At 44.3% G+C, this 21,880-nt stretch overlaps 1 protein-coding gene across 3 annotated transcripts; it reads right to left on the minus strand.

Annotated features, from left to right (window-relative positions):
• Positions 1 to 5,587: 5,587 nt before the first annotated feature.
• CCDC71 (coiled-coil domain containing 71) lies at positions 5,588 to 20,997 on the minus strand. 3 transcript variants are annotated; one of them, XM_069736380.1, is made up of 2 exons: positions 20,878 to 20,997; positions 5,588 to 7,184 (listed from the first exon to the last, which is right to left on the minus strand). In XM_069736380.1, the coding sequence occupies exon 2, from the start codon at positions 7,147 to 7,149 to the stop codon at positions 6,040 to 6,042; it is 1,110 nt and encodes a 369-aa protein (XP_069592481.1). In that variant the 5' UTR covers positions 7,150 to 7,184; positions 20,878 to 20,997; the 3' UTR covers positions 5,588 to 6,039. The 3 variants fall into 3 exon arrangements, 2 of the variants coding, with proteins under 2 accessions (XP_069592481.1, XP_069592482.1); XM_069736381.1 differs by lacking the exon at positions 20,878 to 20,997 and adding an exon at positions 13,946 to 14,061; XR_011314959.1 differs by lacking the exons at positions 5,588 to 7,184; positions 20,878 to 20,997 and adding exons at positions 9,556 to 10,491; positions 13,946 to 14,068.
• Between the last annotated feature and the right edge of the window lie 883 nt (positions 20,998 to 21,880).

Below are 21,880 nucleotides of genomic sequence, written 5' to 3' on the forward strand. Positions count from 1 at the left end.
CATAGCCATCACTGTCAATGTGGATGTATAGGGAGAGCAGCGCCACCTAGTGCCAGTGATCGTAATCACCACGGAGACGACAGCACCTTCACCTATAGATTTTTGCCCATAGTCTCTTTTCACTTAATGGGCAAGCAGAGACCCCCAAATCGCTCAGCTCAGCCCTCTCTCCTCCCCCTCCTGCACCATACCATCCAATATTCCCAAATTTGATGGAACCGTCGCAACTTTTCAGATGTAATCTCAGCAAATTTGGAGCTATCTTGTTCAACAAAAAAAACAAAAAACTGTGCCCCCGTTTCAGGGTTATTTCTGGGTGGGACTGGTGGGCATCCGATCCATCATAGACCAACAGTAATATTGGTCAGTATGCTGCGCTCCCCTCTATAATCAGCGCAGGGGGGGGGGGGGGGAACGCTGGAGCGTAGAGGTGTTGGAAACGCAATAATTTAGGTATGCGGAATTAACCCTTGCACTGCCGTCCATGGATCTTAAAATGCAGGTAGTTTGATTGCCCTAGAGAGACCAACCAGATACACCGACATTAACCCCTTCACTGCTTCGGACCATGAGATGTCCTGACATTAACCCCCGTCTGCCCAAGATCACCAGAGCTGATGCCGCCACCATCTTAATTGCAGCATGCACAGGGATAATGAACCCTTCGAGGCCACTGACACGGTTCTATTTTCGCTGCTTCTTTCTACATTTTTGCTGCATTTTTTTAACGCGTGTTTGCACAGAAAAGCTTTCATTCTGCACTTGAAAATGCATCTGTATTTTTTTTTTTTTAGTGTCCCCTTTAAAGAGAAAAAAAGGAACAAAAATGCGCTGTTCAATTTAGTCTCCAAAACGCGTGGTGTGCAATTATCATGCCATCGCATCCCCGTCACTAGAATTGTTAGACGCTGTAAGATTTTCTGCACACAAAAAAAACCCTTCCAGAGCTCTTCCGCTACGTGGGAACACGGCTCTAATGTGCGAGACCCGGCTGCTTTATAGCTCACGGCATTAATATTTAGCCAATGGTTGTGTTTCCCGGCTATCAGGGCCCAGAGACCGGATCTCTGCTGCATTACTGGAGGCACAAGCTTGGTCTCGGGCCATTGAGGCACCAAGATGTTAGAGGGGAGATCCATAATAAAGGTCTTTGTCAGCACAGAATGACTGTTAACACCAAGTACAGTCACTCGGTGCATCATGGCGGAGCCAAACATTTAACTCCACATTCCCACCTGCTTGTTTTCCCTCCATCTCCGCCTCTATATAGTCAGAGTTGTCAATCAAGGAAGGCAAAAAACACAAACAGGTAGGAAGGTGGCGTTGTTTGGCCACGCCATGGTGCACCGAATGCCTATGCTTGGTTTGTACAGTCACCTTGTGCGGAGACTCCCTTTAACAATATGTAACATGAGAGGGAGTATTACACTGTTTATCCCCCTCGGGGACGTGAACCTGAAGCTTTACACCTGCTTAATTTTCTGCCAGACATGCGCCATTATCACGATACATATTAATCCCTTCAGAACTAAAAAGAAAAAATATTTTCACAACCTGAAATTCATAGAAAGTGATGGGACCCGCCTTCTCAGTTTTTTTTTTTTATTGTTTTTTTTTTTTTTTTTTTTTTTACAGAATGCATTAACTGTTATTTTTTTCCATAAGTAAAAATACATATATTAACAGAAACGTAAAATAGAAATCTAAAAGTAATTTACATAAAACAACACTCCACAATATTTGGGCTGCAGCTTAATAACTTAATACGGAAAAAAAATAAAACAGGATTCGTCTGAAATGTCGCAGTATACTGTATGAACGGAATGACGGCTCGACGCCGGCGGTAACACGTGGGGGGTGGGTCAAATAAATACTCTGGTCAGCAGGTATGTGATAACTGGAGAACAAAAAGGTGGACATAAGGAAAAATCTACACGGACGCTCCGAGGCCGCCGTACGGAAGTCCTTAAAGGGCCCCTTCGGGCTGAACTTATACACTGTGTCGTGTCTAGCGCGGGACCTTAGGGTATCGAGAATGACGCCGCCTCTTCTAAAGAGAGTTTCCCCAAAAATTAGAAGTCGGGACGACTTATTGATCGCTTGGAGACCAAAGTCTGGGATCATAAGAACCAGGCTATGCAAACTCCATGCATTGACTAGAAGACTGATCGTAATAGCAACACACTCTACTTGGCCATCTCCAGCGGTCTGATAATGGAGCAGAGATCAATCTCATGGCGCTCTCCAAATCCCGTCCTCCGGATCAATAGGTCATCCATACACTACGATTACTTATTTATGGGTACCCCTTTGAATACCCGTCAAACTTCGCACCCTCAGTTTTGCCTAGATGTTAAAAACCCACCGAGACCACCAATACTGCCCATCTAATAAGTCTGGGTGAATTTGGCACCTGCAATTGGGGGGGGGGGGGCATCTGTAATATTAGCTTGTTTTCTCAAGGTGACGGAAAAATACATTCTGAAAATTCCTCGTCCACTAAACTTCATTCCACAAGCACTCGGACTTCTCGGCTGATGTCACTCCTTTGTTACGAGCCACGACGGTCGGTGAAACAGCCGTCGCCTGTGAGTATATGGCACACTCCCTGCTGACTACTAAGGGTGAAAGAAAATCCAGAAAGGTGAGAATTTAGCCTCAAGGCCGACAAAAACAAAAGTGCGTAAAGATGGATGAACCCAGCACCCCGTCCAAGTGACTCCTTCATTACTGATGTGTAGAAGAATTCCAGTGATAACAACAAAGATAAACAAAAACAAAGTTTCTTGAGCATTCGTTAAGGCCAGGGACATTTTCTTTCCTCAACTGTACATATTTTGGGCTAAAAAAAATATATATATATATAAATTTAAAAAAAAGTTGCACCATCTTCTATAGTTTTTGTTTTTACTTTTTTCCTTTATTTTTTCATCCCCGTGATCCTGCGATTGTTTGATATCAGAATACTGCAGTTTATCAAAGAAATCATATTCTCCTAGGCCCAGGCTTCGTGGGAGAACAAAGATGGCGGCTGCAGGAAGTAGTGGGTGCCAGATAATCTCACCATTTAAATGGCTTTTTTTAGATAACAGAATTTAAATGGTTAACCCTGCTGTTCTGTTCGGTCTGGGGAGACCTATTTTGAACTTTGGTATTTTTTGGGGTGTTCAAGATGCGGTTCTGAAACTTGTGGTTGATTGACTTAAATGAGGATGGGTCGGTCGGCCACGGGTTTCAGAGCCGCATCTTGAATATTTTAAAGAATATTGAAGTTCAAAGTCGGTCATTTTTGACCAACAGAACAGCAGGGTTAAACAGTAGTGATCGGCGCGTGCCCCGGTCACTGCCGTTAAGAAAATGACGGTTGTGTACAGCCGGCACCTGCCCGTTATGCAGTTTGCACGGCTCCCAGGACTCCACCTTTATGGGGTTATTATTATTTATTTTTTAAATTTAAATACATGTATTTTTCAAACTAAAAATAATTTTTGCAATTAGGATTCATTAAAACTTTTGCACAGTTTGCCTCCTATATCCTCTGCATTACGCTAATTCTAGCTGCAGAATGAGTTTTCTGATAATCTGTCAGGGAGTTCGTTGTGGCTTTAAAATTTTCTTCTTAACTCCTCTCAGCCAATGTATGACCACATCAAAGTTCAGCTCCACTTTGTTGTCGTCTGTGGCCATAAACTGGCACAGAGGCGTTCTATAAAAGACAAATTAGGAGTTACAATCCTCCAAGCTCACTGATGTACCCTCTTGTTAACTTATTCTGCAGCCAGTAATGTGCAGAGAAATAAAGTGCTGATAAAAGCCAAATGGTGCAAAACCTTTTTTAATGTGTAGAAATGGTTTTAGCCCAAAATACAAATTGTCCACAAGGTTTTCCTATCCTTTATCTCTACCCAAAAAAAAAACAAGCTGTAACAGCAGAAAAAGTAAAGAGTGCTTCAGGGTTCTCAATCCATCGCCTATACTATGCATGTGACATGAATCTAAAATGGTCGGCTTTGACCTGGGGTACCCGAATGGTCGGCGCTAAATTGGCTCCAGATGAAAGCGGCTTCCAAAAGTCTCCGGCATCTTGTCCCTCCCTGAAAAGAACCAACAGGCTGTGACGGGAGCGGGAAGAGGATCCTGGACCGAGTGATCGAGAAACCTAAAACTGGATAAACCAACCCACTGCCTCTGATGTAGCTTAATCCTCAGGGCAAGTTAAAAAAAGAAAAGAAATAAAAATTACAAAAGTTACCAAAAATAAAGTCCGTCTGTCTCCGATGCAGCTTCACGCCCACGATGACAACACTCAAAAGGTAAAAAAATAATTTAAAAAAAAAAAAAAAAACACTTTATGGAAACCATAGAAAAATATTAGATATATTCGCAATGGAAGGTGTAAAGGGATTCATGAAAACTCAGATCGGCGCCACCTTGACGTACAGTGATTGAGACCTAAGGGGTTGGGGGGTTTTTTGGGACTCGAAGCAATGATCAGCTTGGCCGAATCCCCAATAGTCAACTTAAGGCTATGTGCACACTTTGCGGATTGGGGTGCAGAATTTTCCGCACAAAATCTGCATCTCCTGGCAAAAAACGCAGGTGCAGATTTGCCGCGGATTTTCTGCGTTTTTTTTACCCATGCGGATTTCTATAATGGAAAGGGTCAGAAACACTGCAGTTCCGCACAAAGAAGTAGCATGCTACTTCTTTTGATCCACAGCGGTTTTCATGCGGATTTTTCCGCACCGTTTTTTTTCTATTGATTTACATTCTACTGTAAATCACTTTGCGGATCTGCAACGTTTCTGCGTGGAAAAAAACGCTGCGGATCCGCACTAAATCCGCATCGTGTGCACACAGCCTAAAAGGGGTGATCCCGTTTTGGATATTGATGGCATTATCTGTCCACAGATGTGGGTCCAATCTCACACCACCGGGATGGAGGGAGGGGGTCACACATGATTCTCTTACTTCCAAACCTGTCATTATCCATGAGCCACTTAATGTATCTCCTCTGTATCTGCCATAAATGTCCGAGATAGGACAGTGAAGGACTGAAAGAAAAAAAAAAAAAAAAAAAAACAACTGCCCATTACATCGTGGATAAACACAAGGCACACGAATTAATGTGTATGAAGAGAACAGAATCGGACAGATACACGGCAGCCATGTTTAGGATTAGTCACTTAATCCTAGACAACCCCTTTAAAAGTGAAATTTAAGTTATTAATGGCCTATATCATAAGGAAAGGTCAACAATATCAAATCGCTGAGAGTCGGACACCCTCCATTGATGAGCTGTAACAAGGTCCCGCGCCTGTCGAGTGAATGGAGCGGTACATCCGGCCGCCGCGGTTGGTGCACATGACTCATCGGTGGGGTCCCGGTTGCCAGATCACAACCGATCCAATACTAATGACCAATCATAATATCATAGTCCCGAAGAACCCCCCAAAAATTACCAGAGCTCCTAACCCATAAGACTCCACGTTACTCGCCAATATTAAAAAAAACCTCTCACTGTAGCAATTCAAGTAGCTCCGGCAAAACAAAAATAGAAGAAAAAAAAAACATTTAGGCCTTAAAGTCTGTATATATATATATATATTAAAAAAAAAAAAAAAGTTGTACAACAGTCCCTTAGCCAAATCGATCGAAACAATACAGAGAAGCAGAATCACAGTGCATATGATACCTTAGGAAATGGGTCTTAACTATTGCACAAAATATACATATTTGCCATGTATCAAAGAGACGGAGGGTCCATGACCGAGGTTCAACCCTCCCCTCCCGAAACGTTTCTTACAAGACATGGCCGAGTGTTCGGTAGCATTGCGCGTTAAGTATACTGTAAAAATAAAGTGACGGAAAGAAGAAAAAAAAAATGGCCACAAAAATAAACAAGAGGAAGGACCCCAAATTATCAGCAGCTTTCATTTGTGGAAATCGTAATACATCTGTTCTCAGCTCCCAACAATCGGAAGTGTGAAGAAAAGAGAAAGCAAAAGAAAAAAGAAAAAAAAAAGTTTGGAGGTCAATTTATTGGAGGCCGACAAACAAAGGCTGGATTCGGAGAACCGGGGAAAGGTTCATCCGTAGCATTTGCTGCGCTTTCCTTCTGACTTCTTCATCTGAAGACCTTTTATCTATTTTAATGACGGTCGACTTGAGCAAGTTGTATTTGTCCTTATCGAATGGAGACCTTCTCACCGAGGGAAGAGTGATCTGTATCCTCTTCTTGACCGGCGTCCCTTCAAAGACCTCGCTGAGTTTACGTTTTTTGTCCCTGTCCCCCCCATTTTGCAGTTTTGCTTCTCTGTTAGTGCCGTCTGTCTGCAGTTTAGCGTTGTGTTTTGCTTGGGACATACCGTTGCAATGCGGGTGAGAATGTACCAAGAATCGCCCGTTCAAAATCTCAAAGGCCTTGCAGGCGTCGTTCTCTTTTAAAATTTTGCCGCTTATCCCGTTCAAGACCACCCCGTTCAGAGTGGAGGGGTCTTTGATTAGGGACTGGTAGGCTTTATTGTTCTTCCCCTTGGCGTTTTGCTTGGATGCAGTCACCAGGGGCTGTTCCTTAAAGCTTGCCAAAGAAGAGGCGGTGGTTTTAAAGGGCACCAACGCCTCTAAAACCACAGACAGCTTCATGGAGGGAAAGGCTCCGGCGTACACGTCGGAAGGAAACTTGACGCGTGAGCCTCTTGTCTTCGCGGAGTCAGATTGCTTTAGTGAAGTCAACAGTAAGTTCGTAGAGTTTTTAGTTGAAGATTTGCTGGAAAGTTTTGCAGAAATGTCTACTCTTGAGTTCGCCAGTTTGCCAGTCTGGTTTTTGGAGTGAGATCTAGACTGTGCAGAAGTGTTTTTTGCAGGACATTTAGGTCCAGCCGTTGTGGTTGGTGGCGGCAGTGGCGGTGTGTCCGCTGTGGTTGAGTTGTACCCATACACATCTTTGCTGCTCAGGATAGTGGGCTGATGGCCTTCTTCTCGAAGGCCTTGGAGAAAAGTCACCAGCTGCATCTCGGTATCCGTCAGGTCTTTCGACATCGGGTTGAAGACTCTCAAAGCTTCCTCAAAGGCACTCTTCCCCGCAGAGGAGAGCCGTGACCACGAATGCACAGCTTTCTCTTCCATTGGACTCTTCTCAACGTTCATGGCATTAGGTAGAAGAGCGTCTGCTTTCACTTTTACTGAAACGAGAGACATAAAATTAGTCTCAAAAGCTTTAAAGAATTACCAATGCATCAATGGATCATCCACATGGCCCTGTTTTAAGGAAACATGCCACAATTCTCATGTTGCAAACTTATTGCCTGCCTTATAGGCACTAAGACTTCATAGACTTCTATAGGCAGCAAATCACGTCTTCCTAAAACTCTGAGCTTACTAGACTAAATCTAACTATGATTGATATGGGTGAACACATTTTGGGACATTAGTGTGTGATTAAATCTAACTATGGGCTAGTTAACTTGAGGCTTCGTACAAGACCCGGGTTGCAGGAAAACGTACTTTGCTGCCCATAAAAGTCTATGAGGCCATATGAAAATTACATTTATTCCCTTTCTAAAGAACAACCTTGCAAAAGGTCATCGGGTAAAGAAAAAAAAAAAAATCAACTCACTGTAACTCTCCCCCTCTGATGTAACATGTGGTTACAGAAGCATCTACTTTATCGGAACGGTGGCCCATATATACAAGGGTGAAAGTCAGAGAGACAATCCGGAATGGAGGTGACCAGACTCTCCCCTTATGGTTCATGTAAGAGGCCAAGAAGGATTAGTCATCTTCCGCTACCACAAGCGTCTAGACCCCTTCTAGCAATCGAGAATCCAGGGGACTCAACTTTTGATATGATAATGAAGACTGAGGATAACCTCAAAGCTGTCACCGAAGCGCCACATCGTGAACGCTCGCCCCAGACTTGACACACGGCCTGATATTTACAGAGCGTCCGATGGGGGGCACATTTATAAGGGGCCTCGCACTACAATGGAGACGTCCATCGTACTTGTGCAAAATGTGTGACTTTCTCCAACATCCTCGCCATTTTTCTACAGGGAAGGGGGTGCGTTCTGCTGCAGTATCAGGAGGCCACATCTGTCCTGTTAAGATTTTACATACACTCTAGCCTTTTAGGATTGTCGTGCACAGGCTTCCCACAACGTACTACATCCATTAACCTCTTCCCGAAATCTGGTGTGCCGAATTATGGGGGCTCTGGGGCTGTGCCATATGGTCAGCAGAAACGGAAAAATAAATATATAAGATTATGGGGGAGCGTTGCATTCACAGTCCGCACAGAACTTTCTGCTGAGTGGGAACTTTTCTGAGTTTACCCAACGCTCCAGTCTAATCCCACCTGGTTTTCTTATGAACCTTCTACTTTCCACTTTGTATGATGCCCTAAAAATATGCTAATCAAATAAATACCCAGTGCTAGGAATGCACAAACAGAAGAAGCAAGCCCCCCGGCACCAGGAGCCCAAGAGGACTGTGCAAACATGTCCCAAGAAAACACCTGTGTGTCCAGTCTTAGGTCACCCCCTTACAGAAGAGCCTTAACAATCAGTATCTATATTGTTCTCTTATCAACCATTTCACATAGGGGAGATGTTAAGCAATGGTCAAAAATGGGAATTTAAAGTTAAAAAATTAATCTCTAACCCCCTTAATCCCTTATCTCCAGCACCGACAACCATCACTTTTCGCAAACTTAAAAGATTAAGCAGACGCGAGAATCGACCATCAGCCGTCTGGTGTCGTCACAGGAAGCTGGTGGTCGCCCCTGCAATGATCCTATGTCTGTAGCCTTTACACGTCCCCCCCCATATCTTACCTGAGAAGTGGATAAATCAGGCTAAACCGTGGGATCTACCTAATGGCAAATACCGCCCTATGACTGTCACATCCACCCCTTTAATTAACATGATGGAATAATGATGTGATCGCTCCCGAAACTGAACCATCCAGTCCCGTCATCCTGATCTCCTCCCCTGATGACTTCCTGCTCTGGCCAATTCTCCCTATTATTAGGTAATAATGTACAAAGAATTGCAAAATGTTGCCTAATCCGGCAGATTTGTTCTGAGCTGACGATTTTGGAAGGACAGATCTGATGGCGGAAGGTTCCACCCAGGAGCCCCTGATGGCGGAAGGTTCCACCCAGGAGCCCCTGATGGCGGAAGGTTCCACCCAGGAGCCCCTGATGGCGGAAGGTTCCACCCAGGAGCCCCTGATGACGGAAGGTTCCACCCAGGAGCCCCTGATGACGGAAGGTTCCACCCAGGAGCCCCTGATGACGGAAGGTTCCACCCAGGAGCCCCTGATGACGGAAGGTTCCACCCAGGAGCCCCTGATGACGGAAGGTTCCACCCAGGAGCCCCTGATGACGGAAGGTTCCACCCAGGAGCCCCTGATGACGGAAGGTTCCACCCAGGAGCCCCTGATGACGGAAGGTTCCACCCAGGAGTCCCTGATGATGGAAGGTTCCACCCAGGAGTCCCTGATGACGGAAGGTTCCACCCAGGAGCCCCTGATGACTGTGGACCCGTCGCCTCTTTGCATTTCTGTAATATCACCATTCGAGGATCAGAAGTGGCTCCAGATTATGCCTCCAAGAAACTAATCTAATCTCTCTTTATCTGGGAGCAACAAAATTAATTTGGGGAGTGGGGCGGAGCAACAAAATTAATCTGAGGATGGCGCACTTCAAAATGTTTCTGGAAATAGTGGACGGGGGCGACATTTATTAGAGGGTTGGATTCTCTTTAATTGATGGGGTCTAATGTGCAAATCCGATATCTATAATTTCAGAGGGTTATTTCTTTATGGGGTCTGGTGTGGGGTTAGTAATTGTCTTGTTTTTAGGGGGTCGGACATGAGGTCCTTTTATTTTAGGGTGTGATGAAGGGTTCCGCATATACGTTTTGTGATTCCATTGCCATCACCAATCCTGCAGGAGTCTACAAGGAGCATCTTAACCATTCTTAAAAACCTGAAAGAACAGGATGAGGCTCCAGACCTGATCACTTCTCTGGTTCTCAGGGTCCAATAGATGTGAGGACACAGCCGGACCCACCAGAAATCTCCATAAATCAATGTTGATAGTGGGGAGCGGCATTAGGATCCAGAGGTGTTTTCACGAGCCGGGCCAGTCGCTGCTGCGACATCCGTCAGTCCATCCTAAGCCCAACATCTCGGGTCTCTGCTGCCACCAAGATTTGGGGGTTAAATATGTACTCTTAAAATTTATGGAAGTTTTAATCCCCTACAAGACATATTGGGTGTAGGTGTACGGAGCGGGATCACGCAGCGATCGGAGTTTGCTTTGGGTTGCTGCTGTTTAACCCTTTAAATGCCGCCAAGACTTGATGGGTTGACACGGGACGAGACTTGGGTGGGGGTGATGACTCCAGTTGCTGCCATCATGTCCCCCTGGGAATCTCAGCAGCGAGCAGAGTCTTACGACATCGTGATTTGTGCTCTACAGAGGTCCTAAAAAATACAGTTTAAGGAGAAAAAAAAGGTTTTTACATTTAAAATTAAATTTTTTTTTATTTAAAATCAGCCCATTTCTCACACAAAAATAAACATTTTGTTTCGTCATGTCTGTAAAAAACCCATCTGTCAAATATAAAGTTATTTAATCCACGCAGTACACACCGTGTAGGGGAGGGAAAAAAAAAAAATATTGAAAATCCAATATTAGCCATCAAAATGTCGTAGGTACCACAAAATGATGCCAATAAAAGCTGCACAAAAAACAAACAAAAAAACAAAAAAAACAGGGCTCCGAGATAAACGTAAAAATAGAACGATTCTCAGAAAACTACAGCTTTTTTTATGAACGTCAGAATTTCTTTTAAGACACACTTTTTTAACCCCTTAACAATACACCTTTTAACGGGGGGTTATCAGCGTACTTAGGAGAAATTGCCCAACAAGTTTTGTGGCCCATTTTTTCCTGATACCCTTTTGAAAAAAAAAGATTGGGTCCAAAGTAATTTTTTGTGAAAAAAAGTTAAATGTTCCATTTTTTTCCTTCCACATTACTTTAGTTCTCATGAAGCGCCTGAAGGGTTAATAAACTTCTTGAATGTGGTTTTGAGCACCTTGAGGGGTGCAGTTTTTAGAATGGTGTCAGGTTTGGGTATTTTCTATCATATAGACCCCTCAAAGTGACTTCAAATGTGAGGTTGTCCCTAAAAAAAAAAAAAAAAAAAATGAATTTGTAAATTTTGTTGGAAAAATGAGAAATCGCTGGTCAACTTTTAACACTTACAACTTTTTAACAAAAATAATTAGGTTCCAAAATTGTGCTGAAGTAAAATGTCCTTTTTTTTTTCATAAATAAATGCAAGTTATTTCGAGGAAATTTTACCACTAACATGAAGTACAATATGTTACGAAAAAAAAAACAGTCTCAGAATTACCGGGATCCGTTTAAGCGTTCCAGAGTTATAACCTCAAAGTGACAGTGGTCAGAATTGTAAAAACTGGCCCGGTCACTAAGGGGTTAAAAAAGAAACCATCACAAAACAACCTATCGGCTAAATCAGGTTTTTGTGTCATGTATTGCATTAAAAAATGCATTTTGTTTTTATTCTTATATTTCTATAGAACAATCTAATAAAGAAAAAAAAATTGTGACTCAGAGAAACTGGGGATATTTCAGATTCTCACTTATTATTATTATTATTATACATTTTTATAGCGCCATTTATTCCATGGCGCTTTACATGTGAATACCTTTTGTTTCAGAAAACAACACATGAACATTAACAGCAACGGTCCGACCCCGAGCCGTGTATTGTACAGAAGCTTCTAATGCGGGGACTGCCCGTTTGTGAAGCAATCCCTACATGTGTTAAGAGCCAAAAGACATGCAGCTGCGGGGACTCGAACATATTCGAGACACTCGGTGATCACCATCGCATGCTCAGCCAACACCTTATCCCAGCACATTCGCTCATCACTAGTTATCAGTCATTGTACAGGAGGAGGAGGAGGTGGTGAGCTGTGATATCACCTATGGTGAATGTTGGATCCTGTGCTTTCTACTGTATACAGAGGTGTTATCAGTCATTGTACAGGAGGAGGAGGTGAGCTGTGACATCACCTATTGTGAATGGTGGATCCTGTGTTATCTACTGTATATAGAGGTGTTATCTGTCATTGCACAGGAGGAGGAGGTGAGCTGTGACATCACCTATTGTGAATGGTGGATCCTGTGTTATCTACTGTATATAGAGGTGTTATCCGTCATTGCACAGGAGGAGGAGGTGAGCTGTGACATCACCTATTGTGAATGGTGGATCCTGTGTTTTCTACTGTACATAGAGGTGTTATCAGTCATTGTACAGGAGGAGGAGGTGAGCTGTGATATCACCTATTGTGAATGGTGGATCCTGTGTTATCTACTGTATATAGAGGTGTTATCTGTCATTGCACAGGAGGAGGAGGTGAGCTGTGACATCACCTATTGTGAATGGTGGATCCTGTGTTATCTACTGTATATAGAGGTGTTATCTGTCATTGCACAGGAGGAGGAGGTGAGCTGTGACATCACCTATTGTGAATGGTGGATCCTGTGTTATCTACTGTATATAGAGGTGTTATCCCTCATTGCACAGGAGGAGGAGGTGAGCTGTGACATCACCTATTGTGAATGGTGGATCCTGTGTTATCACAGCCGTTACCCCTCACTACAATCCTGCCTCTGTTGATAAGGAAACTGCTGAAAACTCTTTTGACAGGAAGTAGAAGTCTAAAAATGAAAAAAAAAAAAAAAAAGAAAAAGTGGCTGATGTGAAAATTGCAAGATTACTACATTGTTTTTTATTAAAATCTGTCATTTGAAAAAAAAAAAAAAAAACCACTGTCAGATTTTTTTTTTTAAATACACAAAACCCTGATTTAATAGGTACCTTTCGGATAATCGCTTTCCTTTACACCGCTGACGATTTTTGTGTCCTCACCATTATCCATCACTTTTACTGTGTTTTTATATATTTTATATATTTTTATTAAACAATACAGTTTAATAAAGTAATATTCTCTTTACTAATTGTGGCATTTTGTAAATATTTTGGGGTGTCATACTCCGGTTCTCTGTAGGTACAATATATTTTGGAATTCCTGCCCAATTAGGTTACGAATAGATGTTTCAAAAATATGTCGGAATATGCTCAGTACACCACTGACATAAGACTGACCGGGAGCATTGTCCAGACATAAAATTAAACCCCAAAAACAAGAGCAGAATTGGGGTTTGGTGTTTGTTTTTTTTCCACCATTTCATCACATTTGGATTTCCCCCCACCCCCATTTTTTTGGTACATTATTTAGTAAAGTGAATGATGTCATTCAAAAGAACAACTCGTTTGGCGATGGGGAGAGGAAAATAAAAATGTTCTGGCACCAGGAAGAAGGAAAATTAAATAAAAAGTACAAAAAAAAAAAGGGTAAATTGGGAATAGATTTAAAGGGGTTGCCCCCAATTTTATTTGCCATAGCCCCTCCAATACACCGCTCTATCTCCGGCCTCCTTCAGTCACTGATTGGCTGCAGCGGTCACATTGGGTTGGGCCATTATAGGATAGAGACCGGTGGGGACGGTCAGAGCCTTTAATTCTGGGGTGGCATTAAAAATGGCCAACAAAGGTGGGTGACAATACTGATGGAGCAAGATCACACCGGACAGTGGCGCCCCCAGTGGTGACCAGGTGGAGGTGCTCCTCGGGGAATTGCCTTCTGGGCTGGAGTTCCCCTTTACACACAATGAGCAAATAATGGAGGATGGAGCCAGGATGTGTGAGGGAGACATGACAGGAGGCGCTGCCGGACACACGGGCGGCCGCTGTCTGGGGGAGGGAGGCGGCTCCTGATGATCCGGTATGGGGGAGGGGATGGGACACGTCTCCGGTCACCGCCTCATCCCCTCTCCTACCTGCTCTGTCTCCGCCGCCGCCGCCGCTCTCGTCTCCGCCTCCTCCTCTGTTCCAGACCCGTCTCCTGCTCCCCCTGGTGACACCCCAGCACGGCCTCCGCCGCTCCACACACAAAAAAAAAATGGCCGCCCCGCTGAGCGCCGGAAATGCCGTTTCGCTTCCGCCCGAGCCTATGCCGCCCCCCAACGTCTATGGCGGGTAACAACGCCTCCGAGTATAGAGCGGGCGGCGAGCGCCACCTGCTGGACGAGCCGGGACTGGCGCGCAGCACACGGACAGCGCCCCGCCCAGCACACGGACAGCGCCCCGCCCAGCACACGGACAGCGCCCCGCCCACACTGCGCCTGGGGGATGGGGAGGGTTGTACAACATGAAGGAGCAGCCATGGAGATGGCTTCTACAGAAGGGGAAGGGGCAGTTGAGCATACCAGGGAGAGTTGGTGTCAAGCTTTTTAATGAGGGTGGGGGGTTCTACAATATTACAGGCTCCTTGTCTGGGGAATGCTCACTGCCCCTCTCCCACCTCTGCTGGAGACAGTGGAGTGGAACCAGTACAAGGATATAAGAGTCAGCCATGATGTCCCCATAAGAGAGCAGACTCCAGTGCCCCCCATAACAGTGCTACACCCCTGCCCCCATGACAATGTGGGCCACAATGCCTCCTCATAACAAAGTTGACCTAGCACCCCAAAACAGTGTCCCACATAACTATACCGAACGCAGTAGCTCCCCCATTATATTATTGGCCTCAGAGCCCTATCAGGACAGGGTACTGGCTGCAGCTAATCCCCCCTCTCCGTAACAATGCTAGCCTCAGAGCCCTGCCCCATAACAGTGCTGACCACAGAGCCCCCATAACAGTGCTGGCAGCAATGCTTCCTCAACAAAGCTGACCTAGCACCCCCAAAACAGTGCCTGCCACGGAGTCCCCCATAACTATGCAAGTCACAGCAGCTCCCCCATTACATTATTGGCCACAGGGCCCAATCACAGTTCTGGCTGCACCCCCCCCCCCCCCCCCCCTTCCCTACCCTTCCCAGCAACAATGCTGGTCGCAGAGCCCTCCCATAACAGTGCTGGATGCAGAGCCCCCATAACAGTGCTGGCTGCTGCTGCACCCCCTACAGCCATACCAGATGCAGCCCTCCCCCATAACAGTACCAGAAATGTAGCCACCCCAAAACAGTGACGACTGCAGCGCCAAACTCATAACAGAGCTGACCGCAGTGCTCCCCCCCATAACAGAGTCGGCCACAGTGCCCTCTATAACAGCTGGCTACAGAAAACCCTGTGACATAGCCAACCATACAGCCCCCATACCAGAGGTGAACGCAGCCCCCCCTTATTAGTACTGGCTTCAGTACCCCCATAAGAGCGCTGGCCACTGCATACTCCATAATAGTGCAGGCTGCGGAGCCCCTCATTACAGCACCGACCACCTTAGCCCATAACAGTACTGGCTGCAGAGCCCCAAAACAGTGGTGGTCGTGGCACTCCCCCATAACAGTGCCAGCTTAGGTGTATACTCAACATGCAGGAACTTGTGACCCCATCATATATCAATGGGGTCTGCCTGGCATCAGTGGCATCACTTGTACGATTGATCCAGCAAAGCCTCGTCCCTTCTGTTATGAATGGGAACGACAAATGTTAGCCCCCGTAACAGAGTCTACTGCGGTGCCCCCATAACTGCACTATCCACACTGCCCCCATAAGTGTCCTCACAACAGCATTGTTCCCCATAAGCGTGACAACAACAGGACCCCAAAATACTGACAGCAACAAAGACCATAAGAGTTTCTGACCTCGGTGCCCCCATAACAATGACAGCAACAAAGGCCTTATAAGAGTGATCAGAACAAGATGGCTGCGATTTGAATTTTCCTTTTACAGCGAAATCGCATCTATAAAGTAGCTTTGTCCTACACCACATTGCGGCAGTTTTTGCTACTGTTTATGTCCTGGCGGCCATTTTGCAAAAGTGACAAGCAATATGGCAGAACCTTCTCTTATCTATTTTTTTATGAACATCTCAGAAACTGATGGTAAAGCGGTCACTTTAGTATTGATTAGACATGAAAATGACAGCAGTGGATTTATGAAAAGCTAATTGAAAAGTCACCTCCAGTATGGCTGCACTTCCTGTTGTCACTTTCACAAAATGGCCGCCACAGCAAAAACAGAAACATGCCAATATCTCTGTAACTAAATAAAACATGATGACCAAACTTTGGCCTCTGCTCTGACCCTTAATTTACAAAATGTATGGCCATTTTTTTTTGTTACAGTCTGACTGGAAAATCCACCTCAAAGCTGAAGATGGCCGACCATAATTTACCTCAGAAAATCAATTCTTATGACCACTCATTTATTACTTTGGCCCCCTCAGTGATAAATAAGGACGACCACTGTGCATCTGAAAATAGATGTCTGGCAGTGCAATTTTTTTAAATATTTTCGATAAAATGTACTTTCCGCCATAGAATTGTGTGGATCACACGAGAGGCAGAAGAAGCCATTTGTAAGAAAATGGCTTCAGGAGGATTAGTGTGACGTGAATAGATTGCGAGTCTGCCCTTTTATCAGCTCCAGATGTACGACGTAACAATTTGTGTGGCGTAAGCCATAATAAGCAGCCGATTTAGCAAATACATTGACATTAAAATACTTTGGATTGTATTATGTTTGCTGGGAAATGAGGTTACGTCACGCTGAGGCCGCTGTCAGGGAGATAATCTGCACAGTTGTTTTAGGAGTAATCTATTATGTGGGTGTCAGAAAGCAAAGTTGTCATAAAATTGGGGGGAGGGGGCAGCTGCAGACTCTTAGGTGCTGCTCTCCAGGAGCTGATAGACCGAGGAAAAAAATGAGAATAAATCATAAAAAAAATGGCTGCTTTCTTCCCAATAACAGCGCCACACCTGTCAACAGGTTGTGTGTGGTATAACAGTTCAGCCCCATTCACTTCAATAGAGCCGAGTTGCAATACCAGAGACAACGCAAAGACAAACCAAAAAACACACAAAAATAATTGGATTCAAAGATTAAGATGCGCCAAATTCGTTGAGATTTGTGACTCTTAATTAATTTGATCATCTTTCAGATGCCATATGTCACCCCCAAGGGACTGGAGTACATTTCTGTCATGATTTACACAATTTTTCCGAGCTGCACAGCATTTTTGCAATATTTCAAATAGTTTTACTTCAGAATTCTGATCCAGGGTCCTTTAATTTTTTTAAGAGGTTATTTTTCTTATTTTGGTGGGGATTTTTTATCCAGAAAAATCCACAGTAAAAAAAAAACATATGTGACATATTTGGTGTGGGTTTTTTTTTTTTTTTTCACTTTTTTTCTTTTGTTTACAGGCTTTTTTTTCTGCTTCCATTTATTCAGAAGTCACATTTGCACCATGTGTTTTTTTAAGGAGAAACACCTCAAGAACTGATGCTGCTTTTTTTCCCCTTCTTTTAATTTTACGAGTTGCAAAAAATAAATATATATACGTGTTTTCCCATTGATGAATAGGAAGCTTATTCAAGGAGTTTTTAAAGTGTTTTTTTTATGTGGATTTTGGAGCTGAGTCGACTCCACAATTCACTTTAAAAAAAAAAAAAAATCAGTGAACATTTATTAATGGTGTTGTCCGATATAGAATTACCGTAGATTTTTTTTCATGCATTGAAAGTGAAAAAACAATGGCGTGCTTACATTCGCTTTTTTAATTATCTGCTGCAGCCAATCACAGACTGCAGTGGTCCTTTGCTTCCGAACTGAACTGGTATTGGACATGGCATGGGATGGCCATTATACTGTCATATACAACTAATTAAGACTGGGGGGGGTTTAGTTTGCTCCTGGGTTCCCTTTCTAGGAAACGGGGGCCATTGGGCATCGCCTGCCAGGCCGCTTGCTGCATTACCTGCTGTGACTCTTCTCCGGTGAATGACCTCGCAGCTGCGTGGCGTCAAGGGTCGATCATGTTTAGGAACCTCCAGATGATAATATATTATTTATAGTGATTATTATATTCAGGCCATTACCGATCTGCAGAATTTCGTCTGATCCGGATACACATTACACCTCTGAGAGACAAAGCACCAGCTGTGATGTTAACCGCCGGTGGTCGCGCAGCATCTTTACACGTCAGGATTAATCAGGTTTATCCCCAAGACGAGGTGTGAAGGAAATATAATGCATATGTGCCGCCGGCGAGGTTGCTCACAGTCATCTCTACAACACTTTCCCTTACTCCAGAGCAGAACTCACCGTCCAAACAGATCCATCAGATTGCAAGTTCAGACTTCTCGATGAAAGGTGTAGAACGCGATCAGACGTGGCGGATCGCTGGTGCGAATGAGGAGAAGGGAGTTAGAAAACTCCATCCGCATGTTGTGAGAACAAGATAAGTATTAACTAATTTTCACACACACAAAAAAAACACCTTATAGCAGATTCACCAAGGATTTGGGTTACTCGGACCTTGATTCTTGGGAGACCCCCCCATACACATTAGATGGTCGGTAGAGTTGGGACAAATCGATTCGCACGACCTAGTCCACCGGCCACGTCAGTCATCTGTGCCCACTGGATTGAAGCCCTAAGAACCGCTACCTACCCAACGGCATCCGCGGCTCTTCTTTTGATTAGTCGGCCTGGCATGACTTCATCGTTGCGGCTTGATGCACAGGTGATGCGGTTGCCGTCAGATAAGAGGCGATTCTCGGGAAGGCCACAGATCACCTATGGATTGGGTTGTGAGAATCTCTGGTGATCGTCCAATCCTGCCAAAAATCTGTGGTTTTGGCCACTTTTCATCTAATATCTATGGTGGAGGTTTGAAGATTGTGACCCCCCATGGATTGCTGGAGCTGCATTTAAAATTTTGCAGCTGAAATCTCCCATCAGCCCCTGCGATTAATTTTATTCTGGGAGGTGCGGTCCTTACAGCCGATATGGGAATTTTCTGACACGGTGCCGACATGGCGCCAGCTCCCTTGTACCTAGCTTGAAATTATCTTTTCAGCCTTATCACATCCATAGGTCAACCACACCTTGGGTGTACGGCACACAGCGGTCCATATCAGCCCTTTTAGATATTTGTGTGGCCTATTGCCCAATTTATTGTGCCAGTATTACCCACAGCTAAAGAACTGCAGAAAATAATAGAATCGGAATTTTGATCAAAGATTTTTTCGTGATCTGTTAAATTTTACTATATTTTTTAATAAAAAATTGCAGATTTTTACATATAATTATAGCTGTGTCCTCCCAGGCTGCGCCTTACATGGAAATTAATGGAAAGACAAACCGAAGGAGAACGCATGAGGGTTGTCATGTGGGTGTTCCTACCTCAGTGAAGGAATGCCTTCTCCATGGAAACTTATTCATACAGGCCAGAAACAGCGATAAGAGGTATGGGAGGAAAGGTGAAGGGGAAGCTTCTCCAAACGTATTGCCCCCTTTGTAAAAGTATGGAGAGCAGCTCTGGATAAAAAACTTCGGCTGCTAATTTGAGACAGAGATGGCATCATAGTTTATCTACGTATATCACTGCATGCTGCAAAATTAGGAAATGTAACAAAACCCCACCCCATTAACCAAATAACTCCAATGGTTTGAACAACCGAGTTCACATTCGCATGCCGTGTTTTTCTCAACAATTTTGGAAAATCACGACAAAAGAATGTGCTATTGCTGGAAAAAAAAAACGCAGCTTTACCAACCTTTAAATATCATGACAGGGACATTTTATTGTGAACCAGGCCCTTAGCGAATCAATAAAGGTCAAACATTATGGACACTCAAAGATCTTGACCACTTTTCCCCATGAGATGGAAAAGTAAGGAAGGAGGACGGGACTTGCTCTTTAAGGGGCCTCCAAGAAGGACCACAAAAAGCATCTCTTAGTCTGGAGGACCCGGCACATCTGAATAAGACATGAGAAACCCATTGATTTTATTAATAATTGTGCAATTCTTAAATTTTCCCAGTGGAGGAGCGGCAGGGAAATTAAACATTTGCTCCCCATAGATTAGAAGACAAAGAAGTGATCATCTTATCATTGATGAACTATGGAGTAAAATTAGAAAACCCACCTGGGACCGGTCTACTACCTTATAAGTGTGGACACCTCCAAACTTTCTTCCGAAAGATGATGTTGGGGAAAGAAGGATTGGGCATGTTGAATTTTAACATGTCCAATCCTTAAGATCAGACGTAGCAGGTGTTTTGGCAGGTGTATGGGTGGGATGAACCTGCCCGAAGAACCTGCTATTGAAGATGCATGGACATCCTAATATAAAGGGGTCATCGAGGGACCCCAATAAGGATAGGTTGAAAGTGGACGAGCCATACGACTGGCCTACTTTGGACACATCATACGAAGAGAGCATCATGGTCGGAAGAATAGAAGAAACAAGGCGAAGTGGAAGACCAGCAACCCGATGGCTTGATACCATCAAAATAATGGTGGAGAAGACCCTGGTGGACCTTTCTAGGCTGCACAAGATCCTTCATCCATTAAGAAGCCATGGCTGGAGATTGAGCCAAAGGCTGTTAAAGAATAATAATGTTGGGTAATTTTAAGTTTTAGGCTTTGGACAGTGACTTTTTGGTTTAATTCGAGTAGTGCACCATAGGCCAAATTCACAATGTTCATCCATGGGCTAGGTAATCACAGGCCCGACTGCACCAATTGGGTAAAAGGCCAGGAAGCCCTGACTACTAGGCCCACTGCATCCTTCTATCTCCCAACCATCTTCACTCAATACCCAACCCATGCCTATATTGTTCCACTGGGTCGGCCATCCTCTTCCTGCCCTTCCCCCATCCCCAGTCTTAGAGGATGACCTTTTTTATGCATGACATATACTCCTATGCAAAAAAAAAACATTGACACCCCTGGGATATGTGAAATTCTCAATCATACCTCTTCTTCTTTCCGGCAGGGCGAAGGGCACAATTGCAGAATGCTAATGTGCTGTCAGTTAGGGGATGTATCAAAGGCACAGCCACGGGGTTTCTGGTGAACACGGATAATACTTCTTCCCCTCCCCCACTGCATGCTGCAGTTTTACTCCTCCTCCCCCACACACACAGTGAGCTGTGTCTCCACCGCCTGGAGCAGGCTTTGCCTTATGCGCTGTGGATTGGTGGTTGGATCTTTCCTTTTATTGCACAAAAAAAATAAAAAAAACAACAAAGAAAAAATATCCAGATGGATCTTTCAGAGCGATGAGTCGTTTTTTTCCTCTTTGGGCACGGCTGGTGTATCCGTAGATTAGCAGAATATGTGCAGAAAGGCAACAATGAGTGAGAAAAATGTCAATAATTGCAACGTCGAACCCCAATTTTTTAATCGCCCCACTTCAACGGTGATCCGAATTTTGCATGGTGCATGCCGAAAATAGGTCAACGCCCCATCCAGAATAGAGAAGGGGTGAGCGAGGCCTCTTGGTCTTGCAATGAAAGCTTGATTCAGTTTAGATAATAGATGGAGGAGCGAGGCTCGGAGGAAATGGGTTATTGAAGGGATACGAGCGCTATTAATTAGCAGGGCAGGCATGTCGGGGGTCATCGAAGAGTTTTCATCTTGGACTGTAGGCCAGAAAGCTTCGCAGAAATATAAAGGGACATGAACCTAGACTAACACCCAATTTCTTTTTGTTAAATTTGCTCTACAGCCAATTGTTTTCTGTTATCAGCCAACTCAGGTCGAAGAGGGGTTGACTTCATCTATCGTCTATTAATATGGAATTTAAAAAATATATACTAAAAGCAGGAAATAATAAAATTAGCATTTGTCGCCTCTTCAATCTTCAGCTATTTCAGCTCTGCCACTAAGGTGGTTCCTTCCGTATCATTCACGTGACCACTGCAGCCAGTCAATGGCCTGTGCTTACGTGCACACCATATGACCACTGGAGCTAGTG

Source organism: Ranitomeya imitator, chromosome 8, assembly GCF_032444005.1.
Source record: "Ranitomeya imitator isolate aRanImi1 chromosome 8, aRanImi1.pri, whole genome shotgun sequence".
NCBI lineage: Eukaryota > Metazoa > Chordata > Amphibia > Anura > Dendrobatidae > Ranitomeya > Ranitomeya imitator.

Coding starts and splice junctions, on each gene's coding strand:
- CCDC71 (XM_069736380.1), bottom strand. CDS start 7,149: ATGAACGTTGAGAAGAGTCCAATGGAAGAGAAAGCTGTGCATTCGTGG.